The sequence below is a fragment of the Arabidopsis lyrata genome (genome assembly GCF_000004255.2).
Source record: "Arabidopsis lyrata subsp. lyrata unplaced genomic scaffold ARALYscaffold_5, whole genome shotgun sequence".
NCBI lineage: Eukaryota > Viridiplantae > Streptophyta > Magnoliopsida > Brassicales > Brassicaceae > Arabidopsis > Arabidopsis lyrata.
Window position 1 is genome coordinate 13,017,623 of NW_003302551.1, and position 12,427 is coordinate 13,030,049.

The 12,427-nt window shown below is 34.5% G+C and overlaps 2 protein-coding genes across 2 annotated transcripts; both read left to right on the plus strand.

Annotated features, from left to right (window-relative positions):
• The first annotated feature begins 7,684 nt into the window (after positions 1–7,684).
• On the plus strand, positions 7,685–8,946 carry LOC9313606 (putative F-box protein At3g47020). Its single transcript, XM_002875777.2, has one exon. It carries the CDS (start codon positions 7,685–7,687, stop codon positions 8,858–8,860), a length of 1,176 nt encoding a protein of 391 aa, XP_002875823.1. The 3' UTR covers positions 8,861–8,946.
• Positions 8,947–10,850: 1,904 nt separating this feature from the next.
• Positions 10,851–12,197, plus strand: LOC110228128 (F-box protein At3g47030-like). Its single transcript, XM_021024377.1, has one exon. It carries the CDS (start codon positions 10,861–10,863, stop codon positions 12,040–12,042), a length of 1,182 nt encoding a protein of 393 aa, XP_020880036.1. The 5' UTR covers positions 10,851–10,860; the 3' UTR covers positions 12,043–12,197.
• The last annotated feature ends 230 nt before the right edge of the window (positions 12,198–12,427 follow it).

Genomic DNA, 12,427 nt, shown 5'->3' on the forward strand with positions numbered 1-12,427 from the left:
ACCAAAACAGTTCTTTTTATCTAAACAAGGCCGAGGACACGTCACAAAGAGTCTTTTTTTGGCCTTGCGTTTATTTCCTTTTTTTGTCGTCTTATTATAAACCTCGTACTAGCCACTAGGGTTAGGGTGGGCACAGAACGGATATCCGGAATTTTGATAATATTTGTGATCCGATTCGCTTTTTCCGAATACTAAGTTTTTGGATTCGTATTTGCTTTGTTAATGACCGGATATTCGAATATCCGTTCAAATCCAAACTATTTGCCGGATATCCGATCCGTTAAATATTTGTTTAAAAAATAAATAAAAATAATTAAATAAAAAATAATCCAAAAATAGTAATATTTTATCAGAAATATATATTTCTCCTTAAATAGTAATATTTTATCAGAAATAGTTCATCTACTTGGAAGAGTGTAATAGGTGGACTGAAAGAAGTGGTTACCCGCGGGAGTAGATGGGTCGTGGGGGATGGGAGAGAAGTCCATTTTTGGACTGATAGATGGCTATCAAATGAATCTTTGTTGGATAGAGTTGTTACGGATGTACCTACTGATCAGAGGGAGCTGCGGGTGAAGGAGCTTTGGCGGGATGGTACGGGTTGGATCTTTAACAGAATTACTCCGTACGTCTCACATTCAGCTCGCCTACAATTGATGGCGGTCGTCATTGATAATGTCACCGGAGCTAGAGATAGATTATCATGGGGAGAGACTGCGGATGGTGAATTCACGGTAAAATCTGTATATGCACTCTTGACAAAGAACAGCGACCCGAGACCAGATTTGTCGAGTTTCTTTGATCGTGTGTGGCGGGTAGTAGTGCCGGAGAGAGTGAGAACATTTTTATGGCTAGTAGGACATCAGGCTATTATGACTAATGTGGAAAGACATCGACGCCATCTCGGAGATACAAGCGTTTGTCAAGTTTGTAAAGGAAGAGAGGAAACAATTTTACATGTGTTGCGGGACTACCCGTCTATTGCCGGTATATGGCGCCGGATTGTACCAGCTAGTCGGCGCAACCAATTCTGGAATACTTCAATTCTAGAATGGTTATACGGGAACGTGCAGCTTGCGGGAAATGGTGTGGATGAGTCATGGGCTACACTATTTGCTATAGGAGTATGGTGGGGCTGGAAGTGGCGATGCGGATATATTTTTGGAGAGAATGGGAAGTGTAGGGACAGAGTTAAGTTTGTGAAGGACCTTGCGGCTGAAATAGAGAGAGCTGATCGTTTGTCCCGCGAGACGAGAGGTACTAGTCCGAGAATCGAAAGAATGATTGCTTGGAAACCACCGACGGGGGAGTGGTGGAAGCTGAACACGGACGGCGCTTCTCGGGGCAATCCGAGGCTGGCTACTACGGGTGGGGTCCTACAGGACGGTGCTGGACATTGGCGTGGAAGCTTTTCACTAAACATTGGCGTATGTTCGGCTCCACTGGCTGAGCTATGGGGAGTATACTATGGTCTCTACATAGCTTGGGAAAGGAGATGCAGGCGGTTGGAGTTGGAGGTGGACTCGGAGTTGGTGGTTGGGTTCTTACAGACGGGGATCAATGATTCGCATCTCCTGTCGTTCCTGGTACGCTTGTGCCATGGCTTTATTTCTAGGGACTGGATAGTCCGTGTATCGCACGTTTATAGGGAAGCTAATCGTCTTGCGGATGGGTTGGCCAACTATGCTTTTACTTTGCCTTTAGGCTTTCACGCTTTCGATTTTGCTCCACCTTTAGTGGAAGCGTTTGTTGAGGATGATGACCGCGGAACTGCGTTTCCAAGGCATGTCCGTTTGTAATTTTCTTTTCTAGTTCATTAATAATACACAGGGAGGCTTGACTCCCTGTTTCCTACCAAAAAAATATATATTTCTCGTTAAATTATTCAAACTAATAGTTCAAATAATTAATTTGGTGATTAGAAAATTATAAAACACATACAAGAATAATAAAATTATAATTTAAATATGTAATTATCTATATATATATATATATGTATGTATGTATTTCGGAGAGGAGCGGATATCCGCTTATTTAAATTATAGTATTTGATATTTGCTCCGCTTTTGATGAATACCTATTTTTAATACTAGGTTCTGAATCCGCGCTACGCGCGGATCTGTTTTTAGTAATATTTTATATTACTAATAATATTTATTAAAAATATGGAAATATATGTTTTTATTTGTCTACTTATTATTAATAGTTTAAATTTTTGAATTTAAAATTAGCGTATAGTTCAATTTAAATACACAACTAAAAAAAAACTCTAATACAACTTTTACGATTTTACAACATTTATCAAAAGAATATGTTTTTATTTAATTTCATTCTTTAGCTATTTCATTCACATACGACATTTTGATTGAATGTCATGAAATACATTGCTCTAGGGAGATTAACTTCGATACCTTTTTCATTTTGGTATACACAAATTCACTATTGTTTTTCGTCTATCTCACTGCATTAGTTAGTATAGCTTTTGTAAAGATAAGTTTCTTTATATAATAAAACAGATTAACTTCCGACGGCCGGTCCGCTACGTCCGGAAGGCTTTAAAGACTTGTTTACCGACCCTACAAATAACCACATGATCTTTCTCTGTGTTTTGTCCTCACTCACACAGTTCCGACAATCACTTCCCGGAAGGTCACCCATCCTGCTTAACTGTGGAATTCTCTCTGGACCGTTGACCGAAAAGATAAGTGCACTTTGGTGACATAGGTGACCAAATCAATTCTCTTAAACCTCTCTGCATGCAACACCATATTCCTGAAACCGGGGTGTTACAATTCACCCCCACTAACAGATCGCCACGTCCTCGTTGCGCACCAAGACTGTCACCCCCGGCGGTGTGAGCCCTCTTGACCCTACACTCGCCTGGGTTCGGCTTTGATACCACTTGTAACGCTCCGACCGTCCCTACCAGTAGGTCCCACATTCTCTCTCGGGCCCATTGGCCCACCCCTGTCCGGCGGCCGGTCCGCTACGTCCTGGAGGCTTTAAAGACTTGTTTGCCGACCCTACAAATCACCACATGATCTTTCCCTGTGTTTTGTCCTCACTCACACAGTTCCGACAATCACTTCCCGGAAGGTCACCCATCTTGAAATTGCACCAGCTCAAGCACCCTTAACTGTGGAGTTCTCTCAGGACCGTTGACCGAAAAGATAAGTGCACTTTCGTGACATAAGTGGCCAAATCAATTCTCTTAAACCTCTCCGCATGCACCATCATATTCCTGAAACCGGGGTGTTACAGATGTGATCTTCATCTTTGTTAGGAAATGTAATTAAAATAGCGGATGAACAAACCATCTCTCTCCTCTAATAAAATAAAGGTCATCTCTTTTTTTCAATCTTCTACTTAAAAGTTTTGTGTGATTCTTCTTATCATGAAACAATAACATATGCACGTTTCTACAAACCTACCGACTAACTTTCTTTTAAGAAAGCTCGCCGGTGATTTTGATATATCGTCACCAACTACCCGAACAGTTTTAAAACGTAGTATCTGGGTATGAGCTGACGAAAACCCTCATCAATGTATTTATACGGAATCAAGAGGCAGTGAAAACTTTAGAAAGTTTTTCTTTAACTCGACGATATCTATAAGAAAAAGAGTAATTCAATGATGATATATACACGTCATTATCAACTTATTTTTAAAAAAATATTATGGCCAGAAAGATATGTTAAGCCTTTTTATATGAACTTTTAATTTGAAATATATTGTATTAAAATTTATTAAAAAAAAGGAATTTTGGTAAAATATAACCATATATAATATTGAAATCTATAATTTACATTTTTCTTATTTCTTCTATATGTTGTTGTTTAAAATTTTCACATTTCTCTTCTTTCCATAAATTTTTTTATCTTTTCTTTTCTATTAATATTTTAATATAGAAAATATTAGAATTTAAAAATATTTATTAATGAGATGGAAAAGATATTAATTAGTGAGATGACTAATCACAATTGGTCGTTTAATATCCCATATGGACAACTTTAGAAGGTTATAACTTCTTATTTTCATTTCTTAAAAGATATTAATAAAAAATATATATGAACTTTTAATTTAGTATATATTGCATCAACATTTGCTTTTAAAAAAAAAAGAGTTTTGGTCAAATATAGCCAAAGATTTTATCGAAATATATAATTTACATTTGTCTAATTTCTTTATATTGTTGTTTCAAAATTCATATTTGTCACCTTTCTATATATTGTTTTTCTATTCCTTTGAATTAATATATTAGTATAGAAAATATTAGAACTAAGAAATGTTAATTAATGTAATGGTATATACTTTACATTTGTCTTATTTCTATATGTTATTGTTTCAATACTTCACATTTGTCATTTTTCCATATATTGTTTTTCTTTTCCTTTTTATTAATATATTAATATAGAAAATGGTAGAATTTAAAAATAAATTAATAATAAGACTATTATGATTAACTAAAATTTTATATTTAGAATTTTGTACACATTTCCAGTATTTTCGTTTTTATAAATGTAATAAACTTTGAAAAAAAAAACTTTACATTTTGATTAATTAATTTATTTTATATATTTCCATATAAAATATTATATCTAGAAAGTTTTCCATATTTTCATATATTTCTCTTATTTTCATATGCTACTTTTTCCTTTTCTAAAAAATCTTAATATAGAAAATTAATAAAACCTAAAAATGCTAATTAATGAGGTGTCTTATCTCGATTGGTCGTTTAAAATCCCACGTGGACGGTTTCAGAAGCTTATAGCCTCGACTTTTATATAGTATAGACTAGGTTTTGGACCCACGCGTATTTTGGTGAAAATTATATATGATTGATGATAATTTTTAAATTACTATTAAAGCAAAATTTTCAGTTCAAATGCACAATTATAAAAATCAATAGTGTTTAAGAATAAAATCTTATCAAAAGAATCATGAATCAATCTTATTTTCTCATATTCAATTGGCCGCCAGTTGACAAAAAAAAAAAAATTGGCCGCCAACACCTATGTCTTCGTTTTCTCTTCACATTCATCGTTTTTTACTCTTCATATTCATTCTCATCATCTACATTGTCAATTTTTCATGGCCGTCGTCACCGTTACTTTCCGCTTCTTCGTTATACTCTTCCTCTTCCTCACTTTCCTCATTCTCTCTATCTTCTTCTATGTAAAACATTTATCATTATGTGGTCAAAAATAAAGCAAGAAATTTAAACTTACTAACATTAACCAAACATAGCTCTATAAGCCTATGAATTAACTACCCGAAACAACGTCGTTCATTTGACCTTCTAAACTCGAAATTTGACACCTATCTACCAAAAGTTCGTTCCACGTCTCCAGAATACTCTTACCAAATTTCAGATTATTCCGAGTACGTTTGGATATTCATGTCTCCACTTTGCTTGTTAGATCTGAAACTTTAAAAGAAATCTTCTCGAACAAGTTGAAGAAGCTTTCTTCTAAAAATCCGTTTAAATCTATATCCTACCATTAAACCTCAAGACAGTAATACCAGAAACCTCACCATCAAGTTTTAGCTACATATGAACCAAACGTTACAATAAAAAGGTCATGTTATAACTGTTTTCTCACTTTTCTTTTCCATGAATGATAATCCAAGTTTATCTTATGGTATCACGATCGAACATCTTCTCACGACAATGGCTTTCTCTCTATCTATCTATCTCTCTCTCGCTGGTCGCCAATCTATCCGCGTTTCTCTCTTTCTCCTTCATTTTTTACATGGAAAACAACCCTCTTTGCTACCTAGATTATGACGTCAATTATTTATAAAGCAAGAAAACTCTTATCAATTAAATGTATTACCTTTCTTACGTCTCTTCAATTCCCTTTTTTGATTGAAATTGGTACTCCAATAATAACAACTTTTTCTACAATTTCAACACAAGTCTTTATACCTTTTTGTCTGGTTAGATATCATCCAACTGAAGTATATAAAACCTAAGTTAAAAAAAAAACAGAATCACATAAGAAGTTACCTTATTAGCCATAGTTGTATCCACATTTTAACGTAAAACAATTTTTCCTATATTGGCCTAGACATCTTTTCCAAGAGAGATTTCTTGCATGGTCTTACATGTATGTTCTTCAACTTCCACCACCACCACCACTTCCTTAGATTTATTAGCATGTGGTACTTTTTGGGCACAAACAATTGATGCTGAATTCGTTAGAACCACTAAATAAGCTTTCAAAAGAATTTGTCTTAGAGTAACACAACTTGTTTCCCAGCGAACCTCCTGTAACCTCCAAGACCAGAATAATTGCCTATTTTCTCATAACATTTGTGTTATTCAAGACCAGCATAGCCACCACATGTACTAAATTATTGATACTTTCACACATATATATACTCGATTTAAGATCCACACGTTTTGAAACTTTTCAAACCAAAATCCTTAATGCTACAAAATTGTAAATTACTTGCGGAGGAAGCAACATGAACATGATCCCATATATAACTAATAAAACATATGTGCTTGTTGTTGACCCTTCTTCTGTTAAAGCAAAAAATTAACTCAAATAATCAAATCAAGGTCTTACGATTCATAACCGATATGAAAGAGTACAAACATCGACCAATGATGCTTGTCATCGATCCTTCTTGTTCTTGAAACCCAAAACTTTTACGCAAACAACATCAAATCATATATAACATCATACACAAACACATGTTTTAGGGTTTATCGGAAATATAAAACAGAAACAGCCCGACAAAGAGAGAGAAGTGCCAGTAGTGGCAAAAGCGATGAAAAATATAAAAAGAAGTGCCATTAAAAGTAGTAATCAACCCTAATTGTTACTAACAGCTTGAAATTTATAGCTTAAAACTTATAATCAAATCAGATGCCTCCGGTTATTATTTATATTGAAAAGATCTAGAGTTAATCGAATATGTTTTTTTTTTGTTAATATTCTATTTTTTGTTGGAAAATTAGAAGATTAACAAAATAAGAATATAAGTTTAACGTATTTCATATATTGTTTTTCAAAAATTTACGTTTGTTTTCTTGTATATATTGCTTTTCTTATTTCCATATGTTGTTTTTCAAAAGTTTAAATTTCTATTCTTTACAAATATTTCTTTATAAATTTAATTATCTTAAAAAATTTAAACTTGACATTTTGATTATAATTAGAAATATTTCTATAAAAATTTAAACTTGACATTTTGATTATAATTAGAAATATTTCTATATTTTCAAATAACACAAGATTAATATAATTAGAAATATTTCTATATTTTCAAATATTTCTCTTACTGTTTTTCTTTTTTTTTTAGACAAAACTTTAATATAGAAAATTATCATAATCAAAATATGTTAATCAGCGAGATGTCTAACCGCGATTGGTCGTTTAAAATCCTATGTGGACGCCTTTAGGAGCTTATAGCCTCGACTTTTATATAGTATAGATTTGATTTGCTTCGTAAAGTTACGGATATCCGGCCTACCAAAAAAAAAAGTTACGGATATCCGGATTTTTAAAATCGAATCAATCGAATAACGGATCGAAGCGAATCTAATGGATATTTTGTCGTGCCCTACCTCGTAGGCCAATATATATAGTTCCTTTTAAATAAAATAAAATCTTACGACTCTCTCTGTCCAAATTCACTGTCGATTTTTGGGATTCTAGGGCTTAGCGACGCCATGGGAAAACGTCAGAAGCAAGTCACCCACCGAATCAACTACCGAAGAGAAAACTCGAAGGAGATACCAATTGATCTCTTGATTGAGATTTTCTCAAGATTGTCCATGGCAGACATTGCTAGGTGTCGTTGCGTGTCCAAGCTCTGGTCTTCCGTACCGCGTCTTCGATATTTCACTGAACTATTCCTGGAAACATCTTCGGCTCGGCCGCGTATATTATTCACCTTCCCGCATAACGGTAAGCGGATCTTCTACTCCATATCTCAGCATCTACATTCAGAGCCGAGTCCGTTTCCTTTCGTTCCCTATTATCATATGTCTTTCCCCGAAGGTAAGGGTTTTTCCTATGACTATGAGATTCATGCCCCTGTACGAGGGTTTCTTTGTAGCAAATCTAGTAAGCCGATGATCTATAACCCTAGCACAGGAGAGTGCAAAACTTTACCCAGAGCGATGACAAAGAGGACTGAGATGAAAACCTATTTTGGGTATGATCCTATTGACAAACTATTCAAGGTGTTGTGTGTGTCCAAGGTATTGTTGGCGTCCGAGGATTTTGCATGTCGAGTTTCAACATTAGGAACAGGTGAAGTGTACTGGAGAATGATCGAATGTTCGATACCCCATAGGCCTTTACGTGGTGAGATATGCATCGATGGAGTTTTGTATTATGTAGCTGAGTGCACTGGAAATAAAATTCCACAACGTTATATGGTAGTTTGCTTTGATGTTAGGTCTGAAAAGTTCAAGTTTCTAGCTGTAGAACTTATAATTTGGTGTTCAACTCTGATAAATTGCAAAGGTAAATTGGGCGTACTATGGTCATCGCCCTTTGGTCTTACTCATGAACTCACAAAATATTTTGTGTTGTGGATTCTCGAAGATGCCAATGAATTGAGATGGTCGAAGACTACCTACACATTGCCGTCTTATTGGAAGAATCTAGTTGCGAATAACTCTCTATACATTGTCGGGATGACTAGTGCAGGTGAAATTGTGTTATCGACATGCTATCTAAAGATTCTAAACTATCCTTTCTACATTGTCTACTACAATGTAGTGAAAAAGACTGCAGGAAAAATTGAAATCCAGTTTGGGAATATAGCTAAGAGGGCTAAAAACTCAAGGATCTATACATTTATTGACCATGTAGAGAATGTAGAGCGTATGGATTAAGACTTTATAAGAGTAATAGTTTGGCCTTTAAAGTTTGTACTCTTAAACACAGTTTATTATATGACTATTTTTTATGTGTTACTTTAACAAAGTTTCTCTTTACGGAAACTGTGTCCATAAGGATCAATGATTGGAGTAAGGTATATATATTTTAAACTTTTCTTCTCGTCAACAACTAACTTTTGTGTCTTTGTGAATTCTATTATGTAAGTCATACATAATATTAAACATAGAATTTGATCCATGGCATGTTAAACCGGTCTTAACCATTATCCAACCTCGTCTGCATAGAATCTAGATTCTCTGAACGAGAGGGCACATGTTATTTCAGCAAAAACATACAGAACTTCGATCTTCCACACTGAAACAACGCATGTAACAATGAATAAATGATGATTCTCACAATCAAACAGTTGTAGTGTATGAGATGTCAAATGAACTGTCTAACAAAGCTTCCTCTATAGAAACCAATAAAATAGAATTTTATATTTTCAAAATCGGATTCCAACTTTGGATCAGTTTCATTTTCTTTCTAGTTTCTACTAATTGCAAAGAAAAAACAACGAAAATAGGAAATTCGTACGACGTCGTACAGTTTCTTGTCGAACAAGAAAGCAAGCTTTGGACTATATAATTTTTGAAATATACAAACGCCACTCATACTATCATGTCAAATATCACACTTCCACAAATATCATCGGACCGGTGAAGTCTAACCGGTTTTGAGTTCTCGCTGGAATTGTAGTGCAGCCCGAAACCAAGTGGATACAATGGATCATACGAGTTGGCATCAGCGGTTAACGGCAACAGGTCAACGCAATTAAACCAACTTACTGGTAACTTCAATTCGAAATCATAGAAATGGCTTCTCAGAATTGTTTTCTCCTAGCATTCTATCTGATCCTTTCATCATTGTCTACTACAATATGGAGAGGAACTCGATCACAAGTGTTAAAGTCCAAGAGAAAGGACATGCTTAGCTTTAAGGGTCAAAACATATCCAATTATTTATGTGATAGTGCATAAAAATAATAAAATTCTATTAACTATTTTATCTACTTTAATAAATTACAAATTGCATCATCCCAATTCTATATCTCGACTAATTTATAAATTAAATTAATTATACGTTTAAAATATAAGATACAAACACAATTCATCAATCAATCTAATTTTTATATTAGATTAACAATCTAACTATAGACTCACATCATCAAAAACACTACCTCCTTTCGATAACACGAGTTAGAAGTTAGAACCTAATAAACACCTCTTCAAAAAATTGTTGTTTCCGATATTTTTCACGTGAATTAAAATTTTTTGTTTAAATTTACTAAAAGGTCTATTTAATAAACTACCAAGTACCAATTATAATATAATGAATTAAAACTTTAAAAGATATATTGAACTACATGTGGTCAAATTTGTTAATAAGTTATATATAGAAGAAACAAATGTAAACCGTTTTTTTTTGTTAAACAAACTTTTTTAAGAGAATATTTTTTTTTTAAAACGGCGAAAGCATAAATGCATTTCTCAATTCATTTTATCCAAATTAGTATCGTAGCGCGAAAATATATGGTTAGCTCGGAAATAAAGAAACAATTACTTTCAAAAATAAGCTCGAAAATAACGGTTTTTGCGGGTGGTTCAATAAGCTCGTTTCAGTTTAGTTGTCGTTTTAAGATCTAAATTTTGTTTCATAATATTTTTATTTTTAGATTTTCAATGAAGATGTTTGATGAAAATTCTAATTTTATCCCTAATCCCTTGTTTTAATGTTTTGATCAATAAAAAATTAAACCAAACTGTATTTTTTGGTAGATTAATGAATCAATATATACACTTGGATGAACCTGAAAATTATCAAGATATGTGGAAAGTTAATTGACAAATGTATCCAACTCTTAGACCACATGTGTTCATTAATAAATAGATAAAAAAAAAAAAAAAATGAAACTCTCTCTGTCCACATCTCCTGAAAAAAAAACACAAGTCAGATGTTTGGGATTCTAGGGTTTAGCGCCGCCATGGGAAAACGGCAGAAGCAGCAAGTCACCGGCCGCCCAAGCAACTCCCCAAGAGAAAACTCGAAGGAGGTGCCAATTGATCTCTTGATTGACATCTTCACAAGATTACCAGTGGAAGACGTTGCGAGGTGTCGTTGCGTGTCGAAGCTTTGGTCTTCCATACTACGTCGTCGAGATTTCACCCAACTGTTCCTCAAAATCTCATCGACTCGGCCTCGTATACTATTCACCTTCCTTTACAACGGTAGGCGAATCTTTTACTCCATACCTCAAGATCTAGATCCAGACCGCAACAACTACTCCTCTCCTATAATTCCCTATTACCAGATGCATTTCCCTAAAGGTTTGGGTTCTTCCGACAAGGTTTGTCCCCCTATACTTGGCTTGATCTGTAACAAATCTAAGAAGCCGTTGATCTGCAACCCTAGCACAGGAGAGTACATGTCTTTACCCAAAGCGAGGAATGAAATGAGTCCCTTTTTTGGGTATGATCCTATCGACAAACTATTCAAGGTATTGTGCCTGTCCGATGATTTTGTGTTTCAAGTTTCAACATTAGGAACGTCCGGAGAAGAAATGACCTGGAGAATGGTCGAATGTCCGAAACGTCATCAACCTGTAAGTGCTGATATATGCATTGATGGGGTATTGTATTATTTAGCTAAGCGCGTGGGAAATATATCTACACTACCTCTTATGGTAGTTTGCTTTGATTTTAGATTGGAGAGATTCACGTTTCTAGATTTGTTGTTAATAACTGTGAGTTCAGCTCTCATAAATTACAATGGTAAACTGGGCATACTATCGGCAAGTTCGTATCGTGTTGATTACAACACAGAAGCTATTGAGCTGCGGGTTCTAGAGGATGCTGATGAAGTGAAATGGTCAAAGACTGTCTACAAATTTCCATATTATTGGAAGGATCTAGCTGCGAAAACCTACCTACACATTGTCGGGATGACTACTACAGGTGAAATTGTTTTGTCGACATACTATGTACATAATCCTTTCTACATCTTCTACTACAATACAGTGAAGAACTCTGTGGTAAGAGTTAGAATCGATTTCGGAATTAAACCTTTGAGGGCTCTTAACTGCTCAAAGATTTTGACATTCGTAAACCATGTGGAGAATGTAAAGCTTATGGATTAGGGCTTTATAGCATAGCTAATGTAGCTTGCCTTCTAAGGTCGCATCCATCTTGTTCCCTTATTGTTTGAATGTATGATTGTTTGTTGTAAGCTATTTGAACTTTTCTTGTTGTAAGCTATTTTTAAGCAAATTTGAACTTTTATCTTCTTGAACAACCAACTTTATCTTTGTGAATTTTACTGTTAGGTTTAAGCCAGATTATCTGAAATTGAGGGCACACATGCTATTCCAACAAAAACGTATAAACATTAATTAATGAGGTGTGCAACAAAGATAAATTAATGAGGATTCTAATCATTCATTTCTTCTCACTATCAAAGATTTGATAATGATGTTTGTTTTGTTTAAGGGAATACTGTTTATTTGTTCCCCTATAGAGAAACCA